The sequence below is a fragment of the Juglans regia genome, chromosome 1 (genome assembly GCF_001411555.2).
Source record: "Juglans regia cultivar Chandler chromosome 1, Walnut 2.0, whole genome shotgun sequence".
NCBI classification, from domain to species: Eukaryota; Viridiplantae; Streptophyta; class Magnoliopsida; order Fagales; family Juglandaceae; genus Juglans; species Juglans regia.
In genome coordinates, this window is record NC_049901.1 from 16,025,815 (window position 1) to 16,053,300 (window position 27,486).

The 27,486-nt window shown below is 39.2% G+C and overlaps 1 protein-coding gene across 1 annotated transcript; it reads left to right on the forward strand.

Annotated features, from left to right (window-relative positions):
* The first annotated feature begins 1,336 nt into the window (after positions 1-1,336).
* On the forward strand, positions 1,337-27,381 carry LOC109006021 (chromatin modification-related protein EAF1 B-like). Its single transcript, XM_018985159.2, has 23 exons — positions 1,337-1,653; positions 3,576-3,772; positions 3,889-3,943; positions 4,022-4,119; positions 4,206-5,640; positions 5,752-5,871; positions 6,063-6,335; positions 7,587-7,778; positions 8,187-8,267; positions 8,461-8,518; positions 8,593-9,101; positions 9,224-9,277; positions 10,153-10,210; positions 10,314-10,510; positions 10,625-10,678; positions 10,781-10,861; positions 11,271-11,408; positions 13,917-14,033; positions 15,186-15,286; positions 15,506-15,724; positions 15,940-16,327; positions 23,916-25,680; positions 26,522-27,381. Exons 2-22 carry the CDS (start codon positions 3,630-3,632, stop codon positions 25,596-25,598), a joined length of 6,054 nt encoding a protein of 2,017 aa, XP_018840704.2. The 5' UTR covers positions 1,337-1,653; positions 3,576-3,629; the 3' UTR covers positions 25,599-25,680; positions 26,522-27,381.
* The last annotated feature ends 105 nt before the right edge of the window (positions 27,382-27,486 follow it).

Below are 27,486 nucleotides of genomic sequence, written 5' to 3' on the forward strand. Positions count from 1 at the left end.
TTGCATTGGACCCAATTGAGGACTTTAACAAGGGTTTTGATAGAGACACAATTCATCATTCACGAACAGAATTTCATTGTTTATTTGAGCAGTTAAAATACTATTCATTCATCATTTATGATAAGAACATAAATGCAATCTCTTTGTGCTAAACTTCAGATTAAGACTGCGTTTAGATGTTGAGGTGACTTCAGCTGATTTGAATTGATTTGTGAATAATAGTGTTTTGTGGGTCTCATTGACATATGTTTAAATGCCAATAAATTGAGATATGTGTTTAAATGTATAAAGTATGTTGATATAGAGTTTAACTTTTTTATAAAAAGTAGAAAAAGTAGCGAGTTTCATAAATAATTAGTTTGAAATAAATTGAGTTGATTTCAAAAAACAAACGCACCCTAAATCCCCATACAAAGTTTGCCCATTTCCAAGCTGCATCCTAGGATCATATAAATAAGAACTTGTTTGTCCATTTCTTAACCTAGGTGCTGTACATTCAGTTCTGTTCCAGCCCCATTAAAATATAAATATAAATAATAATTTTTAATATTAAATATAATATGTTTTTGGTACATTTTAGTTTTTTAATACTTTTTTTTAACTAGCTATGTTGATTGTTGGGATTCAAATCTCCTTTTCATGCATCCTGTGATGGGCCAGACATGCCAGGCCTCATGTGTTTTAACATGATGATTACAGACTTGAACAATTGATCCGACTCAAGGCCCTTAGCAAAATTATTCAAGAAGGTTTAAGGGAAAAAAATAAAATCCTCTCATAATTCTTTTAATTCATCCACGAATTACGCCTTCACATTCTCCTTTTTAAGAGGAAAAACTCCTACTAAGTGGAAGTTTATTTACAAGGGCACCAGGTGTATGAGATAAAGTTCAAACTAATTCAGTGAGTGCATATGCTTGATTTCTCAAAATGGGTTTCGGGTAATTCAATTGGAGATTTTTTCTTTTTTTCGTTTTTTTTACTTTGATGGCTCCAAGAGTGTGAATGCAGAGTTTCGAATCCAAGATATCTAAATTATGTGACTTTCACCAAGACCGCTACATTATCTCTCGGATATCTTATACATATAATACAAAACAGGAATTTTTCACGTGAGACCGATGTTTTTTTTTTTTTTTTTGTTTAAAAAAAAAAGATGCTTCTTCTATTAGTAGCTTCATCTTCCTCGTCAAAGGAAATTTTATTTCATTTTTTAAGAAAAATAAATTATATGATATGAGTAAATAATGTTAGAACTAAAATATTTTCATGGTGTAATAATAATAAAAAGCCCAAAATGGACGTCCAATTTCTTAAAGCCCTCTTCTTCTTCGTCGTCGTCTTCTTCCTCCTCTTCATGCCCAGCCCACTACTCGCAGAGGTCGCATAGTCCCCAAACCCCCACGAACACGAACACGACCTAACCAAACCGAAACCTATACACCATAGAGCGCGATTAAAACCAAACCCTAGAAATTAGAGGGACTGGTAGACTCTCAGAGACACTTTGATACGCTTTCATGGCTGGCATTTCCGGGGACGCGTTGCGTTCTAGGGCAAATTCGTGTTGATTCGTTTTGGAATAGGGCTCGTGGTTCGAAACCCTAGGAGAGAGAAAGTGTTTCCAATTTCGCGGCTCCCGTCCCAATTCAGGTACTTGTTGTTGCCCTTTTGGTGTTAGGTTTTGTTCCCCGTGGTTATGAAACCCTAGAATTCTGGAATTTGTGCATTTTTGCTGGGGGTCGAATGGCATTAAGGTCTTTAATTTTTATTTAGGAAATTCATGTGAATTTCGATGAATGCTTGAAGGTTTAAGCAGTAAGTCCTGTTGTTTCGAAGGTGTTGCATTAATATTATTAAAAGTCAGAAAATAGGTGTGCCCATTTGGGGAAACTTAGTATGGTGTCTGTATAAGTGGTAAACCAGTGATTCTGGTACTTTAGTGAATTGTTCCAAGGTGCCCATATGAGAATTTGAAGGAGAAACAATGGTGGCAAGGCTCTTACATGCAAATGTTTACGTGTGCATGTAGGTTTATATGACATAGAGTATTTATAAATGTTGTTAACTCTTATTTTCGGTTATTAAATACCATACGTTGTCATAGCCAGAATGCATTTGTTGCACCATTTTTTAACAGAATGCATTAATTTCCATCTTGTGATGATAATCTGTGGTTTAAGTAAGGAAAGTGATCCCAGTTGTTCAATCCTTTGATAACGAGAGTCATTCTTTTTTAGATGATCACTATGGGTCAATGAGTCAGATTCAATAGAATTCGACCAATTCTTTTTTCTGTCATAGTTATAAAAAAAAAAACAATTATTTTTTCTGTTGTTAAGGTGGAGATGCTTATTGCTATTGGAGGTTGGCAATGGATTATTAAGCCAGCCATATCTTTTCCTTTAAAATCATTTCTTTAATCTTGCTGATTTTCCACCTATTACTCAAATTTCTATGAATTGCAACTTTTTTTTCCAGTTTCTTTTAATTTACCTCTGGTTTTCTAAATGTTTGTCTTAATGTAAGTTCCATCAGTCTATATTATATTAATTGGATATAATTCATATACTGGTAGATTTATCATGGTAGTGCAACCTGTTTTTTATGAAGAATTTCATCTACACATGTTCACCATGGCTTTGTAAACATGTAAGCAGCCATTTCATGATTTTAGTGTTTCATAGGGCATATCGAGCAGACCTCCGCACAAACAATGCTCTTGCCCTCTTGTTTTGAGAAGCATGTTGAACAAATTCTTGAGCTTCGCTATTTAAATGGAATCCTTTTATAGGTTTACTTTTCTATTCTTAAAAGAAATTTGGAAACTTTTAGAAGCAACTGAGATTGCATTTGTGCAACTTTCCCCATGTCCGTTAATTGCTAGCAGGTTAAATATTCAATTTCAGGCATTTGAGCTTTAATGCATGTTTTCCTTCAGTTTTTTGCCAATATCTTTTAATCAGACCAATTAACACAGCTGATGTGAGAGGGTGCCAGGTGTTGGGATTGGATAATATCTTAACGTATTGTTTTATAATTTTACTTTTAAAAAATACTGTTTTAATTATAAGAAAATATAATTGTTAGTTAGGCATGAAACTTCTTACATTTTTGTGTTGACATTCAATTTGTATGATTTCTGTACTTTAAATCCTATATGTTGAGTGTATTTATCAAAAAAGAAAAAAAAAAAAATCCTATATGTTGAGTGGCAATGGTCTCTGGAAAAAATGGCATTTCTGCCCCCTAAAATAAGTGGCGGAGGATGATGATGGGTTTGTGAATTGTGTTTACCTTAAAAGAAAAAACTCTTTGTCGTGAGTGATCTCTATGGTGTGATATCGGTCAATTTTTTCTATGTACTGATCAAAATTTTATTCTACTTAGCCAAAAAAAATAGTCAGCTTTTTCCTTTTCCAATTATTTGAATTTATCTAAATTTGAGTCTTATCTCCTCTTGAATTAGGGGATTTAGGAGAAAGGATGTATTCACTGCTGATATATAAATTTTCTTTTGTTTATTTAGCCACTTCCTCATTCTCACGACTTTTTTTCTCTGTTGCTTTCTCAAGTTTGTAGAGTATTGAATAGATGGGAGGGGAAAGATTGTAGGTATTAAGGTAGGTATGCATGGATATACCTCAGAGTCTGGTCTCCTCGTAAATGCTGAGGTTGATTCCATGGGTGGAGTTGTTGACGGCGGGGTTGGTATTGGTTTGAAAACCTCTCCACGCCGAGCAGCTATTGAGAGGGCTCAAGCAGCACTTAGGTGATACTGGCGTGCTCCTTTGTGTTTAATCCCACCGCTTGTCTAATTTCTTTATTTGGATGTATTTTTTTAATGTCTAGTCTGTACATAAAAGGTATATTACTTGTTGATAACAGGCAAGAATACGATGTTCGTGAGGAAAGGAGAAGGGAGCTAGAATTTCTTGAGAAGGTATGGAATTTGATCTTTTCATTGCTTTTTATGCAACTTCTTTTCGTGAATGATAATAACCGTATGCCCCTCTTTTAGGGTGGCAATCCCTTGGACTTTAAGTTTGGGAATGGAGCTTCAGTTAGTGTCCAGTCTACTTCACTCACAGATCAGCATCCAGAACAAATTGTGACCAGGTAGATTCTTTTGCTGCTGCCATTACTGGGTATCAAAATGATAAGTTAATCACATTTATTTTTTTTCATTTTATTTGGTATTTCAGTGAAGCAAAAGGTAGTTTTGCATTGGCTACCTCACCTCATGGAGATTCTGTTGAGAGTAGTGGTAGACCAGGGGTTCCTGCAGTTTGTGAACCAAATAGCGCTGATAATCTGTTGCTTTTTGATGGTGACAATGAGTTACTTGAAGGTGAAAGAAGCTCTATACAACCTGGTAGAATGAATCGCATTCTTCCATCTGAGCAGTCTTTCCAGATGGATGGGAGTCAAAATGCCAAGGAATCTGAAGATTCAGCTTTTCTCCGCCCATATGCTCGAAGGTATAGGTCCAGACCGAGCCGTGATGGTGTTCGTGGTAGGGATGGAAAGGAGGTGATGTCTGAAATGAACAACACAAAAGACCAGAATATACCTTCTGTTTCTAATGCAAAGGCTGCTACTTCAAATGGTGACATCGCTTCAAAAAATGTATCTTCTGATAATCAGTTGGATACGGACAGGGATGGTGTGCAGGCTCTAGAGACTATTAGCAGTATCCTGCCAGAAGTTAAGTTGGATGTTAAGACTCCCAAGAGCTTGAGGGATAATCAACACGATCAATCTTGTCAAGTCAATCCACAGCAAACTGCTGTTGATATGGCTTCTGGGGTACCTGATCTTGTTGGAGAAAGGCATCAGGCAGTTTCAGCTGGTTTTGAATATCCACCTAGTGAAACTACAGGAAGAGTTGAGAATGACACTAGATCTGGTCAGTTGAATGAGTTTAGCAGCATCAAATTAGATAGAAAAAGCATACTGGATGAAGGTCAAAATAGCAATGCAGCATTAGGCACAGAGGGTTTAGATTCTGAGTGCTTTGGTACTCAAACTAGCCTAGGCGTAGATGTAAATAACGACAATAACTTGTGTACTACAAGGAATGCCACATCTAATGGGAATGCTATGGAGCAAACTTCAAATTTTGAAGAGACAATAAATTTAGCTGGTGGTGAAGTGGTAAAACAAATGAAAGAGCCCTATGGTGTTGATAAAAAGAATGACACTAAGGCTGTTGACAAAAGGAACGAAAGCAAGGCCTTTGATGGGGGTCTTATTATTAATGCCCATCATGATTCCGTTTATGAAAACCACCCTGGCAATGGTACTACAGTCAAAGTTGAGGAAGATATGCACACAGGTAGATGTGAATTGCAAAAAGAGGTGAAATGTACTTCTAACATTGAGGGAGTGCAACAAAATGAACATATCGAATCAGAGATTGAGGGAAAACTGGATGTCTTATTGGTTGATAATTCCAAACACGATAAGGAAAACATTAATGCTGGCAGACTTGGAGAACGTATGGATATCTTGAGCTGTGAGCATCCAGGGATGGACTCTTCTGCTGCCCATGAACTTCAAAATTGTTCTGGTAACCCTTCACAATTGTCAGATATGGCTCATGAAGATTCTATTCTGGAAGAGGCACGAATTATAGAGGTTCTTAGTTTACCTTCTGTTCTGGTTTTATTCTCAAACTTGGCTTGGAGTTTGTTTGTTGTTTTAAATTCTTCATGAAGCTACAAAGGACTGACATAATGTAGTTAACAGGCGAAGCACAAGAGAATAGCAGAATTATCTGTTCCTATTTTACATTCGGAGAATCAGAGAAAATGTCAATGGGATTTTGTTCTTGAGGAAATGGCATGGTTGGCAAATGATTTTGCGCAGGTATGATTTTCTGGAAATTCCATTTCATTTTTTTTGCTCATGCGTACCTTTGTCTGTCACTGGAAATTATCTTGTCTGGTGTGGCATCTAGCACGCATGGTTTGAAGTAGAGTTTCTGTCAACACTTTCTTTGAATATAACCAGCTATGTTTCTGTGGTAAACTTTCTGTTTCCCTTTATATTTCTTATAGGAGCGTCTTTGGAAGATAAGTGCTGCTGCTCAAATATGTCATCAGGTCACTTCTACTTCTCGGTCGAGATTGAAAAAGCAAAACCAATGTTGGGAGCTAAGAAGAGTAGCTCACACATTAGCGAAGGCTGTCATGCAGTTTTGGTGTTCAGCAGAGGTGGTTTCAAATAGTGATGATAGTGTTGGTCAAAACAACTTGAAGTGTAGTTTGGTTGGATCAAGGAGGGTGGATGGAAACGAAGTTTTTAAGGACAAGATTGAAGAATCCCATACGGTGCTGTTTATTTACTTCAGACCCTCTTTTCTGGTCACTAAGTTAGCCTATGTGATGAATGCAATTCTGTGATATATAAAATGGTTTTTTTGCCTTTTTTAATAATCAGTTGTTCTTCGTTGTCTCCTCCATTGCTGGTAACTTTTTCCATTCAAATGTTCCACGTATATTATCACATTTTATCGTTAATTGTGGTTTGTTTATGGTTCTAGTTTTTCAACTCTCACGAGCTTTTGAGTAAATACGGAGTTATGAATCACTAAGAACTCTAAAAAGAGGCAGTATGTGGATTGCTGTTAGCAGCAGAAAAACAGACGCAGATATATTAGCAGCAGTTCAGGTGGAGTATTAATTGTGTGGGAGACAAAGGGTTGGGGTAGTTACAGTGACTTGCTTTGTTTTGGGAAGGCGTGTTTTTTTCCAATAGGGCTTGGTGTATAGTGGATAGGTTTCTAATTTCTCCCTCTTTGGGCGATGTTCATTTAGGGGCTCTCTATTATGGGCTAGTTGTTCTCTCTTGTATACACTCAGTGTACTTGGTTACGCCTATTGATATTAATATATTTTACTTGTCAAAAAAAAAAAAAAATTAGCAGCAGTATTTGGATAGTCTTTGCCTTAATAAACATGGAGTCACAGTTTATTTTCATTGATATGCTCTTCTGGTTATTAGAAGTGTGGATTCTGTTGAGATGTGCTTTTATTTTTTAGACCTGCATGACAGAAAACATTCTTACAGTATCTTTTGTTGAATTTGTAATTGCATAAACTTGCAGAAGTGGATTACTTGTCAAAATAAACTTGCCGAAGTGGATTGGATATTCTGCAGCATATGTTTCAAGCTCTTATCCTTTAAATTACTTTTTTTTTTTAAAGGCATGTAAACCACTTAACTTGTAGATGTTTCATCCTTTAGTACTTGGGCAGGATGCTTGAGTTTGAATGATTTATCATAATAGCTTTAGATCTGTTTGTCAACCGTAGCAGTTGCCTTTTATTGTATGATGAGTGTGCTAGCATGTGTTGCCTATATGCGTTCTTTTGCTGAAAAATGCTTATTCTAATGTCCTGGTCATTTCTTTATTTAACTTTACAGCAGATATATTGCTGTCCCTATAATTAATGTCTCTTCTTTGCCATAACATATGTGATGCTGGGCAGGAAGCAAGTGAAGTAGTGTTTTAAGTATTAGAGCTTTTATCTTACCTTGGTGTACCCTACGGCACTGATATCTATTTTGGTTTTGGACAGGAGACAAGCAAAGAATTAGGGACACAGTATCCTGGACAAAATGCTACAACTGCCGTAGTGGAATATGCAATGAGATTTTTGAAATGTAACAACCCGCTTGGTGCTTTTCTTCAAGCGCAGGCACCAGCAACTCCTGACAGGACATCTGATTTAGGAATTGTGGAGTCATCGTGGGAGGAGCATCTTGCCGAAGTACAATCCTGGTTTCATTGTCCTCCTATCTATTAATTATAAAAAAAATGTACTTTGTTTACGTTCTGTGTACATGGGCTTCGCCTATTTCATTCGTATTAATAAAATTGTCTTCTTACTTATAAAAAAAATGTACTCTTATTTATCTAGTTAACTTATCAATGTTGATGTTTGCCAATTTGCTCCCTCTTTCCCTAGCTCGCTCACACACAGACATACATGCTGTTAGTCATGCACTAGGTTGGTTATATTGTCTTGAAAGCCTTACAGGCTTGCATGAGCTTTCCATATATTATACTACCATGTAGAGATGAGTCCCACGTGTTTGCTTATATCTTAATTGTTCTTTCACATATTTGATCAATGATGCCCATCACATTCTTACACTTTGAGTTTATACCTTGGCAGGAAAACCTTTCCTATTTGGTTCCATCTGGTGCAATGGAGACCTACAGAAAGTCTATTGTATCTCATCTGCTAGAGTTTGAGGTAAATAGATGTTTGTTAAGATATGTTTACATTGTGAATAGATTGCCTATAAACACTTTCAACTATTTCATTGTTGTTGGCTGAAAACATTTTTTTCATGGATGAAATACAGAATTATTCCAGTATATTTCACAAATCCTGATGTCTCTTTTGCAATATTTTTTCTTAACATGATTGAATTGAATTATCTCAGAAAACTGGGAGTGCCATGCAAGAAGAAGTTGAAACATCAGCTTATGGTGCTGTGGCAGGTATTACTTAGACTATTTCAATATATTAATCCTCATCAATCTGATGATCCTTACAAGTCTATTTTCAAATTCAGAGTATGGATATGAAGGGAATGCATATGATGAGTATGAAGGAGAAACAAGTCCGTTTTCTTTGCCCGGTAGCAAGTCATCAAAATTTTCCCAGAAGAAACGGAAAAAAGGGATGGAATCATACAATTCGAGATCATATGAAGTGGGAGCTGATTTGCCCTATGGACACTTCACAACTGGAACTCAGCAGTCAGTGTTGATTGGGACAAGGCCTGCTAGTCTTAATGTTGGTCCAATTCCTACCAAGCGCATGCGCACTGCTACTAGGCAAAGGGTTTTGAGTCCTTTCGGTGCTGGAGCAACTGGGACCATTCAGGCTCAACTTAAGACAGATGCTTCAAGTGGAGATACTAATTCCTGTCAGGATGATCAAAGCACTTTGCATGGGGGATCCCAGATACAGAAAAGTGCTGAGGTTGAGTCGGTTGGGGACTTCGAAAAGCAGTTGCCATATGACTCTGCAGAAACATCATCAATGAGGCCTAAAAAGAAGAAGAAGGCAAAGCATCTGGTACATAAGAATTCTTGCCATCAGACACCAGGAACATTCTTATCCCTGGAATATTATAGTTATTTACTTCGTATTTTTTTCCTTTCTTTCTGTTAAGTTGCTTAAATTCTATGTGGTGGCAGGCATCCACATATGACCCGGGATGGCAGCTGGATTCTGCCATTCTTAATGAACAGGTGATCTTTCTTCTGTTCATTGAAATAAATAGAACCTAAGCTGACATTCTGGTTTCAAATAATTTGGTAGAATTTGTGCCATAGGGAAGGGTTACATTATGATCTTGTGTATTTGACTCTGCCTGTGTCCTTGCATTCATAATTTTATTTGAAGTCTTCCTTGGGCCATGAGAAACTACTATAGAATAACATTTTCTTTTTATTGTACCTCTTCCAACTATTTAAGTCCATGTTATAACGCTTTTTTTAAAATAGATTATTGCTTTTGTTAAGGTCTTGAAGCTTTGGTGTTTCATTATCCTGCCATTAGGTTAAAGAGTATGATGGTATGTCGTAACAGAGAGATGCCTAAAAATTTTAGGAATTACTTCCTCATTGTTTCCGCTGACAGTTTTTAGCTGCATAAAGGTTGTCATTAGCTTTTTGAGGCATACATTTCTGGTGTAGACATAGAGATTGTATCAAATGTGCCTTGGTTTAACTTTAAGATAAATGTTTTGAGGGACAGTTTATTTAGCAAGATCTCTATCTATCAATGCACTAAAGCTCAAGGTGAAAACATAGGCAGGTCCTAAGAAGAGGAACATGGCTTGGAGAGTTTTTGGTGACACGGATGCTATGATTGTCTGTATAACAAATTTGGGCACTCTTATTATTAACAAAATTTATTTACTGATCAAAAAAATATTTGGGGACTCTGGAAATATAACATTTGGGACTATAAAGGTTCTATTTGTTTCCTTTTCTGATAGTGGCATGTTGATAGCTGAGTGAGTAGTTTTCCTGCTTGTTCAAATTTTCTTTGAGACAAATTGCATCTTATGAACCATTTCCATGGTAGTATTCATCTCCTTTGTATGACTTTTGTTTTTTAGAGGGATCATTCCAAGAAGAGATTGGACAATCACCACTTTGAATGTAATGGAACAAGTGGTAAGCCTCTTTTTCCTCTCATAAGCTTAAGTAATTTGCTTGGCAACATACCTAACATAATTCATATTCTTGATCCTTTACATTTCCAATTGTTTCTATGAAGGTTTGTATGGGCAGCCTAATGCCAAGAAACCAAAGATTGTGAAGCAATCACTAGATAATAATTTTGACAACATTACTCCTATGGGTGGGTCCATTACTTCCCCTGTGGCATCCCAGATGAGTAATATGTCCAACCCGAATAAATTCATTAAATTGATAGGTGGTCGGGATAGGGGCCGGAAAGTTAAAGCATTGAAGGTAATTTTTTATGCACTATTGGACTTTGTTCAAACAATTTGTTAACATTATTGCTATTTAGCTTTATTGTGTACTTTTTTCCCTCTGAACTTGAATAATTAACCTTCTTTGCAGATGTCTGCCGGGCAGTCTGGTTCTGGAAGTCCCTGGTCGCTATTTGAAGACCAGGTTATTATAATCATTTTGTCTTCTATGTTTGGTTATTTCCAAAGCTTTTACTACTAATAGTACCAGTTACCTGATTTGTTTTCATCTTTTGGGTTACATTAGGCGCTTGTTGTTCTTGTACATGATATGGGTCCTAACTGGGAGCTTGTAAGTGATGTTATCAACAGTACTCTGCAGTTTAAGGTATTTATATGCTTATTTTTCATTATCATGTTTTGGAGCTGTCCTATCATGCACCTGAGCTTATTGTAGGTGCATGCTTTATTTTTTTTTTAATGTAAATGGTGTTATTTTTCCTTTCAAATTGATAATGATTTTTTAAAATCTTGAGTAAAGCTTATTTTATTAGAACTCTTACATACTTGGGCCATTTATGTTTACTTCAATGGCCTGGATTTACATGATTTTCTTGTCTCTATTTCGCCTACATAGTTAGGGCATACCTTTGTAATGTAATTGGCTATGCCTATTCTTTGATTAATAAAATTGTTTACTTAATCAAAAAACAAAAAAACAATATCTTGAGTAATCTTGTTACTTTTTATTGCCATCTTTTGGGCTCTAATTTCATTGACTCTTCCAACATATGCAGTGTATCTTTCGGAAGCCTAAAGAGTGTAAGGAGCGGCACAAACTTTTAATGGACAGGAATGCTGGGGATGGAGCTGATAGTGCTGAAGATTCAGGGTCTTCTCAGTCTTATCCATCTACCTTACCAGGCATTCCAAAGGCAAGAATCTTTATAAACGTTCTGAAAATGATGTCAATTTTGTCTCTGCATACGTCCTTGTATCGAAACATTTGACCTGCTTACAAGTATTTAAATCGAAAAACAGAGAAAGCATTGTATTCTCTCTCCCCGTATATCCAAGAAAACCCTAAGGAGATCGCCGCCATCCACCATTGCCGGCGAGTGACCCCTCACTGTCGTCACAAACAAAGCTGATGGGCCCCGGCGACTTCGCTGAGGGCCGTCCAGCGTCGGTCCTGAGGAGAGAGAAATCCTTACGAAGTGAGAAAGCCCTAGATCTGCCACCACCCACCCTTGCCAGCGAGAGATACCGCACCATTTCGTCACAGATAAAGCCGACGGACCCCAGCGACTTCGTTGAGGGCCAGCCGGCGTCGGTCCACCCTCTGGCAATCTAGATTTCTTTGTGTCGTCTTTCAGAGTACTCCGGCGACCCCCATGATGGCTCCGTTGGTCTTACCGTCGACACAGAACGAGTTGACGCTTTCTAGCGAGTCTTCTGGGAGTACTCTGGCGTCAAGCAGTTTTCTTTAGCCTTGTCCCTGTGTCGCAGATTTAGGGCTCGTTTGTTTTCGTAGATGAGATAAGATGAGATGAGTTGAGATTAAAGTTAAAAAATTAAATAAAATATTGTTAGAATATATTTTTTAATATTATTTTTGTTTTAAAATTTAAAAAAGTTGAATTGTTTATTTTATTTTATATTGGAAGTTGGAAAAATTGTAATAATTAGATGAGATGAGATGAGATGTTTTCTGAAAACAAACGAGGCCTTAGATTCTCTGAGATGACAAATGGTTGTTGAAGGAGGGGAGTTGGTCAGCATGGGTTCTTCTATGGAGTTGGTCATAGAATCTAAATCCTTTACATTGATGGAGGAGGGGAGCATATTGGTCGTCACTGAAAGGAGTCGAAGGGTGATATCTAAGCTGGTTCTAGGTTTAACAACAGTACAGTGGCTGGCCAAGGCAATGGAAGAGTGCACAACAAATGAGAAACAAGATTTTTTCTCTACTGTCCTGGAAGGTAGACGTAGTTTCACGGCGCATCGTTGCTCGAATGCTCGAGGACATTATATGGCGGTGGAGTATGGAGGTGGAGGGAGGAGGAATTTTATTTTCATTCCTGAGGAGGGGAGCAGTGGTTGGAGAAGGATGGGGGAGGTGCTCCGTGATTTTTCCTTCGACAAGAGAGGGAGTGACGGATTGGAAGGACAAGGTGTTGTAGGACATGGCTCTATCAGGGAGCCACGTAGCAAACATGTGGCGAGGCGATCCTATGCAGTAGCTGACCCTCGAGGGTTTAGAGTGAGGAGGGTCTGCAAATTATGCCTTAAGACCAGCTTGTCGAGATGCACAATTCTTTAAAAGATATGGAAACCCAACTTAGTGAGTTGAAGGCAGCGATAACTATATTGTCTACGAAAATAAACTTGCTTTCAGTTGGAGGCAACATGGTTGTAAGTAACAAGATAGGCCCGAATCCTTTAAACTCAGAAAAAGGAAAACGGAAGATCAGATTCGGCCTTGTCCCTATTACCAGATCCAAGAAAGGATGGCGGGACAAAAGGAAATCTAGGTTATTTGAAGTGGGGTCTACATCGGGTATCGGCGTAGAGACATCAGTGGAATGTCATTCGCCTCATGTAACACAGGATAGACCGATAGTTGGTATTACACCCTTGGTCCCCGAAGAAACTATGGCTCCCTCGTCAGAGTTGAAGGAAAATTATGTATTGCCGAGGTCTGAAGGAGATGTAGGATCCGCTATCACCCCAGAGGTGAAGGGACTTGCTGTCACCCCAGAATCTCCAATGGAGAGAACCAATGGAGTTGCTGGATAACCTATGGGTTTGGCATTGGTGCCTTGTGTAGAGTCGGGAGTGCAGTTGGATACTGTGTCTGGGGATAACGCTGCTCCCCTGGTCTCTCTTCCTCCAATAGGATTCTGCCTAAAGTTAACGAGATTCAACAGTTTGTGAGAATCTCACATGTAGGATATGAAGATCAATTTAAAGAACTAATCACTGCGATTGAGGCAAGCCACGCGCTTGAAACCAAATCAAATTTCAAGAAAAGCAGGGAGTTACAGCGTTTTTCTTGGGCAATCAACTACGACGCTAAGAGTGGTAGTTCAACTAGAGGGAAGTCTAAAGGGAGGGCATTGTGAAGACTGGAATCAAGGGGTTGGGGTTGGGGTTGGGTGTTCAGGTAGAGTTTTAGTATTAGGGGAAACAAGGAGTTGGGGTCGGGTCTGGTGTATTTTTGGTTGTTTTTCCATAGGCTTTTTGGGTCATTAGGGGCTTTTTGGGTCATTTTGGACAAATTGTTTTCTTGTATACATTCAGTGTACTTGACTTCTCCTTTTGATATATATAATTTTTTACTTGTCAAAAAAAAAAAAAAGTATTATTGAGCTTGTGCTTATATTTTTTTGTGTATTATTGAGCTTGTGCTTATATTGTCTACTGTTGCCACATTCATGCAGGGTAGCGCCAGGCAATTGTTTCAACGCTTGCAGGGGCCAATGGAAGAGGATGCTATCAGGGCGCATTTTGAGAAAATCATTATGATTGGGCAGAAGCAGCACTATCGGAGGAGTCAGGTTTGTGATTTAAGCGGCATATTGGTGGAATCCCAAAGCAAATTACTAACTGTTTCCATAGCGTGCCTATTTTTATCAGTCATTGTTGACTTGTGTTTCATTTGAATGCAGAATAAATATATTTTTATTTCAGGGCCCTTTTATATCTGTCCCTTCCAGCTTCCTTCACCTGTTAGACCAGATAGCATTTGTTAGGAAGCCCATATGAGCTGTGGTTGATGTTCATGTCAAGTCATTTATTATGTTGTCTCCTACAACTGTTCCTGTTTCAGTTGTTACGTAGTACATCTGCTATTACCATTTTTCTTAGACCTCACATGGGGTATCCTAAAATGCTATCTGGTCTAACAGGTGTTGGAAGCCAGAAGACTCGTAAATATTTATATTTGTGTGTTCCTACACCTGTTTCCTGTTACTGGTGTTATGTACATTTGTTGTTACCTTCTTGCCATTGTTTGCATGCTTAGAAGTTGTTCATGATGGGACATCTATTTTGGTTGGACTTCTAAGAACAATGTTTTCATGCACATAAAAAATTGTTATTTTTTAAAGTCTCAATATTGGATTTGGTGGAGGTTGCATCTGTTCTCAAGGCTGAAATGAATTTCTTACAGAATATTTTGTTTTGAACTTATGGGAGGCCTTTTAGCCATGAAAACAAGATAGAATTTGTAAAATCTTGAAGAATTTGTTGCAAAGGATTATTCTATATATGCTCACAGATAAAACTTTAAGATTCTTATAATTCTTGTTGGCTTTTCTTTTGGTGCTTGCTTTTATACATAAAATCTGTATCTTTTGTTCAGAATCTTCCCACTCTTGCTTTTCAATTGAAAATTGATTCCCACCATATTTTTATTGTTGCAATCTTTCATTGCACTCCCCAATAACATGGTCAAACTAAATACTAACTTGTAATAAGATATGTTTGTTGTATACCCTGGTTTTGAGATGGCACTTATAAGTCTATAATTGTAATGTTTACTAGCTTTTACTTATAAAAAAAAAATGTTTACTAGCTTTTTAATGTGAAATGTATCACATTGTTGAAATTAGAGGGATATGACCCGATGGCAATATAAGTTGACGTTTCTTCATCTTTTGGTTAAACTGTTTCCTGACTATAAACCTGTTTTCTTGCATATTGTAAAGAGTGATAACCAAGGTCTGAAACAAATTGGACCTGTTCACAATTCCCATGCTGTGGCTGTTAACCAAGTTTGCCCAAATAACCTGAATGGAGGTGCTCTAACGTAAGTTTTGGTGCCTTTCTGCATATTTAGTATTGCCTGCTATTTATTTATGCTACTTACTGCTACTAAACTTTGTATTTTTATTCTATATTTTCTCATATTTCTGGCCAATGTTTTCCTTGTCATAAAATAAAAAGAAAAATTCTGGCCCATATTTTATTGTTATTGTCTTATGCAAAAAATAGTAGTGTTAGCTTTACTTTTGTTGATTGCTTGAAGGCCACTTGATCTCTGTGATGCAACCACATCAAGCCAAGATGTTCATCATCCACTTGGTTTTCAAGATTCTCATGCAAGTGGTTTAGGAATATCAAGTCAGGGTGCTGTTGCATCGATGCTTCCTACTTCTGGGGTGAATTCCACCCTACAAGGATCTTCTGGTGTGGTTCTTGGTAGTAACGTGCCATCACCATCTGGCCCATTGAATGCCTCTGTCAGGTAGTCTGCTGCTATAGTTTGTGCTTGTCAGCTTTTGTTTTTTAGCACTATATTTAAAAAAAAAAAAAAAAAAATCTGTTAAAACCAACTTGGTTCCTTATATGTCTCTTCTATTTCTAGTTAGGCATCCCTCTTGTATATGTCCTCGGGTTATGTCTTTTTAATAAAATCATCAATTACCTATAAAAAGAAAATGGGTCCACATGCCTTCTCAGGGATGGCAGATACAATGCTCCAAGAACATCATCTTTACTGGTTGATGAGCAGCAAAGAATGCAGCAATACAATCAAATGTTATCTGGTAGAAATATCCAGCAGTCTAGCATGTCAGTTTCAGGGCCAGGGGGTCTTTCAGGAACTGATCGTGGTGTGCGTATGCTACCTGGTGGAAATGCTGTGGGCATGGGGTGTGGAATGAATAGAAACGTGCCAATGTCAAGACCTGGGTTTCAGGGATTGCCCTCATCATCTATGTTGAATTCTGGGACAATGCTTTCTTCCAGTATGGTGGGGATGCCAAGCTCTGTAAGCATGCACTCTGGAGCTGGTTCTGGTCAAGTGAACTCTATGTTAAGGCCTCGTGAGGCTCTTCATATGATGCGGGTGAGTTTTAAATATTATTTTTCTAGTCTATTGTTGCTGCTTTTGATGTAGCCTTTAGTTTTGGTTTATGGATTTTGTTGGGTTGTGTGCATGCAAACGTGCAGAGAGATTTAGTTTGAACTGTAAGAAAAAAATTGAGGATTTTATAGCCTTACAATATACCAATCTCCTCTAGGATCAAATGGATGTGACTTTTTTTTGGATGGGGTGAAATAAATGAGACTACTTTAAGATAAATTTGCATCAAGATTGCTATCTATCTTACTCTTGTTTAGTCCTCATGGCTAAGGGTGTTGCGAGGGAGTGTTTGGAGCTTGTTTGAGATCTTTGTTGGCTGCACCTTGGGTATTTGTTGTTTGTGAGCAATTCAGCCCATGCGAAACCTTACTTGAACCCCTGGATGGTCGTATTTTTCTGTGATGAGGGTAGTAATGTGTTGAGTCTGGGTTTTAAATTAGAGAGGGCTATCTGCATCTTTGAACATGCCCCACTTGTTAGAACCAAATTCACCTCTCTCTCTCTCTCTATAACACTCCCTTCCCGTTAGGGGTGCAAACTCAAACCGGAAAACCGGACCGGACCGGACCGGACCGAACCGGACCGGTTTTACCGGTTTTGAACCGGTCCGGTCCGGAACCGGTTTTTAAAACGTAAAAACCGGCCGGTTCCGGAATTTTTTGGACCGGACCGAACCGGACCGGACCGGTTGATTAAAAAAAATAAAAAATAATATTTTTATATATAAGTTTTATACAAAATATTTTATATATATTAAATATTAATATATATAAGTTTTATATATAATGTATAATTATAAATTTTTATGTGAAATTTTATATATAACATATATATTCATATATGAAATAATTTCTTATTATAATTTATAAATTATTACATAAAATGTTAATACTAAATCACTAAAAGTTTATAACTAATACTAATATATAACTTATAACTATACCAATAGTCTAATATTAATACTATTATATAGTCTAATATATTAATAAAAGTATAAAACAGTTTTTTTTAAATCAATTTTTTTTTTTTATAAACAAATTTTTAATGACAAATTGTGAAATTTATATTTTTAAAAAACCGGAAAACCGGACCGGACCGGACCGGAAACCGGTAAAACCGGAAGTACCGGTTTAGGAGGGTAACCGGTGCGTAATCGGTTTTGAAAAATATAAAACCGGTACATACCGGTTCGGTCTTAGATTTTATCCAAAACCGGACCGGACCGGACCGGTTACACCCCTACTTCCCGTAGGTTATTTTGAGTTGATAAACAATGTTTTATTTAATTATGCAAGTCTCTTGCCTGGCTATATATATGGAAGTACGTGACATCCCTAACCTACGGGAAGGGTCTCTCTCTCTCTCTCTCACAGAGGAGAGCAAACCATACAAGTATTCTCACCTGCATTTAACAACTCATACATGTGCAGTGCTTTTTCATAAATTAGCTTTGGGGAAAAAAACATTATTGATTTTGATTATAATGAGACCTCATCCAAAAATAAATTTTGATCCTAGATCGAAAAAAGTGGTGGTTAGTTACAGGAAGAAAGGAATACAGTGAGTGTTATAAAAAACAGAATTTGAGTGCAGAAAGAAACTGCATGAGTTAGTCTCAAGATTATTTGTTAAATTGGCTACTTTTCTCTCCATACAAATTCTCTGTCCTCATGCGCGCACGTAATCCTTTCTCCGGCGCTTCTCGCCAGAGCTGACCTCTCTATCCTCATCAATTCTTGTTGGGATCTTTTCCCATCTCCTTTTGTTTCTTTTCTTCCTATTCCTGCTTCATTCTTCAGAGCTTCTCAGATGGAGGGAGATGGGCATTTTACGGTGTAATAAAAAACCTTCATTTTTTCGAAGGTGGGCGGGCAAAATAGCTTTTGTATCACTAAGAGTAATAGAAGAATAGTTATGTTTCTCTTCATAAACAGGACGTTAGCTTCATGGGTGGTAAAGATGGTAGAGGAAGCTCTTGACTCTCGCCGGCATGAAGGGTTCTTCAGAAAACTGAGGGCGGGTAACAGGGTCCTCACCATACAACTCCACATTAATTCCAGAGGATGCTTTTTGCACATGGCGGAGTTTGGGAATGGCAGGAGGAGGGGCTCTCTTATTGTCCCTAAAGGCACGAAGGGCAGTGGCTGGGAAGGGTTTGCATACCAACTCAAAAAGGTGGCTAGCTTCGAGGGGTGCAAACAGAGGGTGGCCTACGTTGGGGTGGGGTGTTTGGTAATGGGCTGGAAACAGAGAGGCTTTTCCCCTCCAATGGTGTCTTGTATGCCTCTGTTTTGAGGTTATCAGCAAGTTCTCTGGCAGGGTGCAGCTCTACCATGGCGTTGAAGGGCAAGGTGCCCAATGGTGAAGGTGATAACGGTCGTCATCTTGTGGGTAGTAAGGGGGTCCTCTGACAAATGCTCAAAGGTGGGGGAAGTGGAAGGTGTCCTGTGGGTTGTCAGAGCTCAATTGTCAGGGGTATTAGAGGAAGTTAATGTGTTAATGAAAAAAGTAGACTTAAGCTTGAGTATGGTTATGGGTTTGGGCAGTGAGCCAATTGAAAAGGTCGGATTCGGTCGGCGCATGGGAGGGCTCGTGAGGATGGATGCGTCTATAAGGGAGGCGTATGGGTTGGGCCAGAGCACGAGGGGGCACGTGAGCCCTCTGTCTCTTGAGCACTAGGGGCCCATGAGCCCTCTGTAAGGATGGAAAGGGTCGAGCGCCCATCCATTCTGAATGGCGGGCTAAGGAATTATCTCGGGCCCGTGAGCCCTCTATCACGGGCTTGATAGGTTCAATCCCTCCGGTGGTCGATTTGGCTGCCCCACTGATGACACAGAACAAACCGCCGGTCGCCGGCAACTCTACGACCACTAGTAGGGTGCGACCATAGGGCTCAACAGAGCAGCGCAGATGCATGAAGCCGACGGAGTTGGCTGGGTTGGTTGAGATGGAAGCCGTCATCTGTCCCTAGGCCTCTGGGAGCTCCATGGCGACACAAAAAGGGCCACCGACCACTGGCAACCCTATGGTCCGAAGCTTGAAGCAGTTCTCGGCCTCGGATGGGAGGAACAACCATGAAGAGGCATCGTCCTTAACTGATCTGCCTCGGTTTGAAGTTTCTGATGGCCCTCGGCACATAATTGGTCCCTCACAACCCTTAGAGGTTCCACTCAAGGCTTTCACCTAACGACATGTGAAGTAGCTAATGTCAGGGGAACACTTACTCTTGTAGATGTAGAGACTCTTTCCAGGGTTTTGTGCATAGTGGTAGAAGATGATGATGAGTCATCAAATGATGGGGTGCTCTCGGATGATGAGTAATCAATCGGATCCGAATTACAGCTAGTATGCAAGGAGTTTGGAGTTGATATTCCGTTAATGAATTGGGGGATTCCAGGGACGTGCCTAGTCCTATCTGTTCTTTGCCACCAGCGCCTTCATGGGCCGGCTTACAATCAGATTGGGTCCTACAAAAGGTAAACGAAATTCGTTATTGTCTAGCATGTGTTTAGCCATGGCTGACTTCTCAACTTTAATTTTCAAGCTGGACTTGGTTGATCTACCTTTAGCGGGGGGAGACTTCACTTGGTCTAAAGGGAGGGCCTGGTCTAGGTTGGACAGGTTCATTGTCTCTCATTCTTGGGAGGCCTGCTTTCCCAACCAATGCCAAAAACGGCTCCCTATGCTTTGCTCTAATCACTTTCCCCTCTTATTAGATTGTGGGGATCTTCATGAGGGACGGAGATACTTTAAATTTGAGAACATGTGGTTGAAGGTTGACGGGTTTACGCAGAAAGTTAGATCGTGGTGGGCCTCATATCAACTCACGGGCACTTCTAGCTTTGTTATAGCCGGGAAACTTAAAGCTTTGCAAAATGATCTAAGAAAATGGAATATGGAAGTCTTCGGGAACATTAATGACCAGCGGAACAATTTGATGAAAAAGAGGCGGATGGGGCTCTTTTGGTTGATGATAAGCAAGGAAAATGATTGTAGTAGTTGAGCTGGAAAAAATACTCTTATGGAGGAGATTTCTTGGAGACAAAAATCTTAGGCCCCTTGGTTGAAGGAAGGGGATAAGAGCACAAAGTTTTTCTACAAAGTAGCTAATTCCCTTCGAAGAAACAACACCATTGAGGTTCTTCATTTGGAAGGTCAGGTTTTTCCGACAGAGTCACTATTAAGGATCACATTGTCCACTTTTATGACAAGCTTTTGACGGAGCAATACCAATGGAGGCCCAAGGTAGATGGACTAGTTTTCGATTCGATTGACCAATCAAGTGCAGCTTGGTTGGAGACACTGTTTGAAGAGGATGAGGTGCTCAGCGTGCTAAAAGGACTGGACAAAGAAAAGCACCAGGTCTTGATGGCTTCACAATGGCTTTCTTTCAAGCTTGTTGGGACATTGTCAAGGAGGATCTCATGAAGGTTTTTCTTGAATTTCACTCATTAATGAAATTTGTGAAAAGCCTTAACACCTCTTTCATCGCCCTTATTTTAAAAAGGGTGAGGTCGGTGGAGGTGCAAGACTTCCGTCCCAAATGTTTGGTGAGTGGGGTTTACAAGATCATCTCAAAAGTTCTAGCTAAGCGGCTGAGCGAAGTTATGGGGAAGATCATCTTGAAGTCACAAAATGCCTTTGTTAAAGGAAGACAAATTCTAGACTAAGTCCTTATTGCTAATGAATGCTTGGAGAATAGAGTCAGAGATAGCACCCCAGGTATCTTATGTAAATTGAATATGGAGAAGGCTTTTGATTATGTGAACTGGGATTTCTTGTTGTATATACTTTGGTAGGTATGGCTTTGGGGAAAGATGGTGTCAGTGGGTAAAACATTGTATCACAACTGTCAGATTCTCAATTTTGGTCAATGGCACTCCCAAAGGCTTCTTCAACAGTTCTCGGGGCTTGAGACAAGGGGACCCTTTATCCCCACTTTTATTCATTTTAGTGATAGATGTGCTGAGTAGAATGTTGGAGGGGGTGGTGGACAGGGGTTTCATCTCTGGCTTCTCAGTGGGTAGTTCCTCGCATGGTAGCTTATCAATCTCTCATCTCCTTTTCACCGTGATAGGTTGATTTTTTGTGATCCAGATCCCGATCAAATTTGCTCCTTGAGAGCCCTCCTACTTTGCTTTGAAGCTATCTCTGGTCTTAAGGTGAATTTATGAAAATCTGAAAAATAGTTCCAATTGGCTTGGTTAATAATATAAGCGAAGTGGCTGCCATCTTGGGCTACAAGGTGTCATCCTTGCCTATGAAGTACCTTGGACTCCCTTTGGGGGCTCCTCAATGTCCTCATAAATCCAAGGCAATGTGGGATGGGATTGTTAAGAAAATCGAATGCAAATTGGCGGGTTGGAAGAGAATTTACTTGTCTAAAGGCAATAGAATCACACTAATCAAGAGTACGTTATCTAATCTCCCAACGTACTTTTTATCTTTATTTCCTTTGCTTGCTGGGTGACGAATAGAATGGAGAAGATCTTCCGTGACTTCTTGTGGGGAGGGTTAGAGGATGAGAAAAAAATCCATTTGATTAAATGGGATAAAGTCTGTGCCCCTTTGTCTCGTGGCGGGTTGGGGTTAAGAATTTTGAGAATCTTCAGCAAGGCCCTTCTTGGAAAATGGTTATGGCGATATCATTAGGAAGGGGATGCTTTTTGGAGGTACATCATCGATGTTAAATATGAGAGCATTTGGGGAGGTTGGTGCTCTAATGTAGTAAGAGGGGCTTACGGCGTGGGAGTTTGGAAATTTATTCGGAATGGATGGGAAGATTTACTCGGTAATTTCAGACTTGAGGTGGGAAGGGGCACGCGAATCAGGTTTTGGCACAATATTTGGTGTGGTGATGTTGCTTTGAAAAACGCTTTCCCCTCTCTTTATAGGATTGCTTCAGATAAGGGTGCCTTTGTCGCTGATAATATGAGCATCTCCATTGATTCCCTTCAATGGTCCATGAGATTTACTAGAGCTGTACATGATTGGGAGGTGGGAGACATTGCTGATTTTTACAGCGTGTTATATGCACTGAAACTACAGGCAGGAGGGGAGGACAAATTACTTTGGACACTGGAACAAGAAATTTTCAGTCCAATCATATTACAAGGCATTGACGACTCACTCCTACAATGCCTTCCCATGGAAGAGCATTTGGAGGAGCAATGCTCCCCTCAAGGTTGTCTTCTTCGGCTGGTTGGCATCCCATGGAAAAATATTGACTATCGACAAGCTAAAAAAGCATGGCTTCTACATAATAGATTGGTGCTTCATGTGCAAACACAATAGTGAATCAGCAGATCACCTACTTCTTCATTGTGAAGTAGTCAAGGCTTTATGGGATGAAATCTTCACGAGGCTCGGTATCGTATGGGTAATGTCTAGGAAGGTAATAGATTTAATGTCATGTTGGAGAGGGATTCAGGGCAATCGTCACATTGTAGCTGTTTGGAAGATGGTGCCTCTATGCTTAATGTGGTGCACATGGAATGAAAGAAATGGTTGTTGTTTTGACAATAGGGAACGCTCTCCGGATGGTTTTAGGGTCTTTTTTTTCATACATTGTTGCTTTGGGCTTGATCTATTGTATTGAATGGAATGAGTTTTAATGACTTTTATGCTACTTTCCGTAGCGCATAGTTTGTAATTACACTATTTCTTGTATACTTCCTATGTACTTGGGCATTGCCTAATTACGTGGATTAATAAAATCTCTTTTTACTTATAAAAGAAAAACTGCATGAGTTGGTTACAAGAAATTTGAACCTTTATTTGAATTATTAAATTTATATTAAGGTTAATCATTTTAAGAGGGTTTTTAAAGCAGAGGATTTAAGGAATTTAGAAGACAAATCTCGTTGGAAAACTACCTATGTTCTTAATGAGCAGTAGAGATATTTAACCGTAGTGATATTAGGTATTCTAGGCTTTTTTTCAAGTGTCTTTTGAGTGCTATTAAATCTGAAACAGGGATAATTATTCCAAATCCTACACTCCCGTCATAACTCTTGGTCTTAGTAATTTATCAGTTAGATACAGTTCTTTCATTCGGGTGCATGCCATACGTCATTGAATCTGACATTTTTTAAACTCAGGCCTTCAAGATAGGAGCCACAAAATTGAGTGCATTTAATGGGCTCTGTAACCATGTTTTGCCTTTGTAATTTCTGACTTTCAGAGATAAGAAGGCATATGTGTTATTTGTAAGGTGAATGGCCTGCTGAGCCTGCAGATTTTTCCCAAAATATCAATTATTAGCCTCCCTCTTCCTGCATGGCCTGTCCCATCCCAAAAGAAAAAGGATAAAAAAATCCTGATCCATGATAAGGTTGTTCACTTGGGTGGTATAGACTTTTCTCTTCTCTATAATCTTTGCTGAAATCTCTCTGGGTTTTAGAAGTGGTTGGCACTGGCATTTGATGGTCTTCTGTTTCAGCTCATTGATTACCAACTCGTGTACTATATATTCTGTACTCTCCACTTGTTTTGAATCTGTCATCATTGCCTTAGTAATACATCACTGGGTATAATTCATATGGGAAGAATATTACTTTTTTTTTTATAGCCTGGCCATAACCCGGAGCATCAAAGGCAAATGATTGTTCCTGAGCTTCAGATGCAGGCCACACAAGGGAACAGCCAAGTTATCCCCCATTTCAATGGGTTGACTTCTGCTTTCTCTAATCAGACTACTTCACCACCTGTTCAGCCATATGGAGGCCACTCTCAGCAGCATCATCAGATGTCTCCCCAGCAGTCTCATGCTCTCAGTGGCCCTCATCACCCTCATATTCAGGGCCCCAATCCTGCTACAGGTTCCCAGAATCAAGCTTATGCAATCCACCTTGCTAAAGACAGGCATCTACAGCAGCGGTATTTGCAGCAGCAGCAGCAACGGCAACAGTTAGCTGCATCCAACGCTTTAATGTCGCATGTCCAGCCACTGCCACAACCTCCCACATCATCTTCTATACAAAATAATTCCCAGATTCAGTCCCAAACTTCGTCTCAGCCAGTATCTATGTCACCAGTGACACCATCTTCCCCAATGGCTCCTTTATCATCTCAGCACCAACAGAAACATCACCTGCCACAACATGGGATCAGCCGGAATCCTGGTGTCAGTGGGTTGACTGGTCAGATGGGGAAGCAACGGCGACAGCCTCAACAGCAGCCATTTCAACAATCTGGCAGGCACCACCCTAATCAACGGCAACAAGCACAGTCTCAACAACAGGCTAAACTTTTAAAGGGAATAGGAAGAGGGAACATGTCGGTGCATCAGAACCTCCCCATTGATCATTGTCATATCAATGGCCTTTCTGTGCCTCCAGGAAGCCAAGCTCCTGAGAAAGGAGAGCAGATCATGCATGCAATGCAAGGCCAAGGCTTATATTCTGGCTCTGGTATAAACCCAGTCCAACAATCTAAACCAGTAGTTCCTTCTCAATCTTCAAACCACTCCCAGCTGCAGCAAAAGCTAATTGGCCCTGCACCCACTACGTCGAAGTCTCTGCAGCAGATACCTCCCAATGCTGATAGTAGCAGTCAAGGCCAGTCTCCACCAGTTCCTCCGGGTCATGCATTATCATCTTCTCATCAAACGGTTCCATCTTCGGTTGCTTCCAACCATCAGCAGCTACAGCCACAGCCACACATAAAGCAGTTTAATCAAACTCAATCAAGTGCTCAGAGATTGCTCCAACAGAATCGTCAAGTGAATTCTGAGTTAAAGAACAAGTCTCAGACTGATCTAGCTCAAGCTGACCAGCAGTCTGTGAAGAATGCTTCTCCAGTGATTTCTAGCACTGCAATGCCACAGGCCTGTAATGATTCAGCTGATGTGATACCTGTTGTTTCTTCTTCCGTTTCTCCTCAGTGGAAGGTGTCAGAATTAGTATATGATTCTAATATGCCTAATATGGGGAATACACCTATTTCAAATTCCTCTGGGAGTGAGCCATTACCACCCATCAGTCAGGGGTTGGGTCCAAGGCAGTTATCTGGTAGCTTTCCCTCGCATGGTAATAATGTTGGAGTACAGTGGCAGCCTCAGCTTCCACTGCAACAGTCTCTAACATCCCCACTCCCATCCCAACAACAGTATCAGCATCAAGAACGACAGCAGCAAGAACAGCAATCACCTCAGAATCTTCAGCCACAACAACAGTCTCAACCGCAAATACAGCTTCTGCAAGCAGGGCAAGGAAGTTTGTACGTGAGGCCCACAAGTTCTACTCTGGAATGAAGCAATCTAATTGATTGAGCATTTCAAGACTGGTCGGCTTGTCAGGATTGGGTCTGCATGCCCATGTAACAGCAGTGTACAGGTATTACGTTTTTCAGTATCTTTGGCAATTATAGCCTGATATATGCAGAGATGATTTAGGGTTAATTGATTGTTAAGATGGGACCTGCTATGTCATTTGCATACATATTGAAAAGGTGGGCTGCCATCGACCGGATATCTTAGGGGAGGTTTGGATAGTGAGTTGAGATGAAAGTTGAATAAAATATTTTTAGAATATTATTATTGTTTTGGGATTTGAAAAAGTTGAATTGTTTATTATATTTTGTGTGGGAATTTGAAAAAGTTGTAATAATAAGATGAGATAAGTTGGGGAGACTTTTGTATCCAAACCGGGCCTTAGTCTTCAGTTATTCAAATCCTTTCTTTAAGATTTTAGTTAAATTGAATATTTTATTCCAATTTTATTGCTTTTAGTTAAGTTTCATGATATATTTTTCCTTGCTTGAACAAAGATTGTTAGAGTTTGAAATTATTTTACACTTTTATCTTCAACTCACCAAATTATCCATATAATTTACCATGACAATGCTTCTTTACTTTTATTGTTGTGTATGCATAAATAATGTAACTAATGTTTATACTCACATAGGTTCTATATTGATTACTTGCTTTGTTTTCCCCGAGCCCAAATTTATTTTTAGATTTTTTTGATTATCTTGATCCCAGTAAGATCCACGGTTGCAATTATTCACGGTTGGTTGCTCTCTTGTTACTTGGGTGCTTGATTATATTGCAATTATATGACCCATTCATCTCTCTCTCTCTCTCTCTCTAGGCTTCTAATTGTTTATTTAGTGGGAGACACATTCTAACTTAGTTCACTGAAGAAAGCTGACTTGAGGTATTGGGTTTTGATGCAGATGAAGCTGGTTGTTCCATATTTGCATTGTAGGACAGAAGGAGATGCCGATCATTATTCGCTTGTACTGTCTGAAGTTAATTGAAGCAAAATTTGGGCATGGCACTATCATCGTGTATTTTTTGGCAGATCTTGTATATTACCACTTGTTTAGAGTTTTAGGAAGATAAAGATGGAAATAGAGGTATGTGTACAGGTTCTCATCTCTTTTTTTTCTTGTACTTCTTTTCTTCTTTTATCTCCTTGGTTCCCTGCACATGTGGAGGGCTCGAATTCCTTTTTTTACCCCACTAGATTAGCGCATGTATTATTATCCTTTCATATTAATGGGGTAGCAATTATTTTTATGGCCCAAAGCCTCTTGGAATTTTTGTGCATATATTGATTATGGAGTATGCGCTAGGTGAGCCTATGGAATTATTGTAATTTATAACCATTTTCCGTTTAATGCAACAAACCTTCCTCGCCTGTTTCCTGCTGTGCATATTGAGCAACAAGCCCTTCAAGCGTCAATATCGGTATGTTTTGCAGAGGTTATTTTGTTCTAGGGGGTGGTTACACTTACTAGCTATTGATTGACACCTTTACATTGCTGGGGAATTTTGGTATATTCCTGTTGATAATGATGAGAGCCTGTATGTGCCTTTGTAAGAATTATTGCCTGTTGACGTACATGTTACCTTAATTTGTAAGAATTATTGCCTGTTGACAATACTAAAGTCGATTGCTGAGCGAAGGAAGCCACAGATGTTTGACTCCAAGGTGTCAATTGTTGAGTTGTGTAGCCAATGTATTCATTCAAGCAGTGATTGTTAAAATCTTCATTTATTTATTATTATTATTTTGCATTTGTACTCGATTATTATATGCTGTTGAGAATCAATGGAGGCAATTTTCTATAATTTCGAAGTATTACTGTGGTTGGGATAAGTTGTTTATATGCCAAATTCAGATGAAAGTTATTTG

Excerpts from the sequence above, each read along its gene's own strand:
- LOC109006021 (XM_018985159.2), top strand. The coding sequence starts at position 3,630 with ATGCATGGATATACCTCAGAGTCTGGTCTCCTCGTAAATGCTGAGGTT. Across the intron at positions 11,409-13,916 it reads CCTTACCAGGCATTCCAAAG|GGTAGCGCCAGGCAATTGTT; the intron begins GCAAGAATCTTT and ends ACATTCATGCAG. Across the intron at positions 14,034-15,185 it reads AGCACTATCGGAGGAGTCAG|AGTGATAACCAAGGTCTGAA; the intron begins GTTTGTGATTTA and ends CATATTGTAAAG.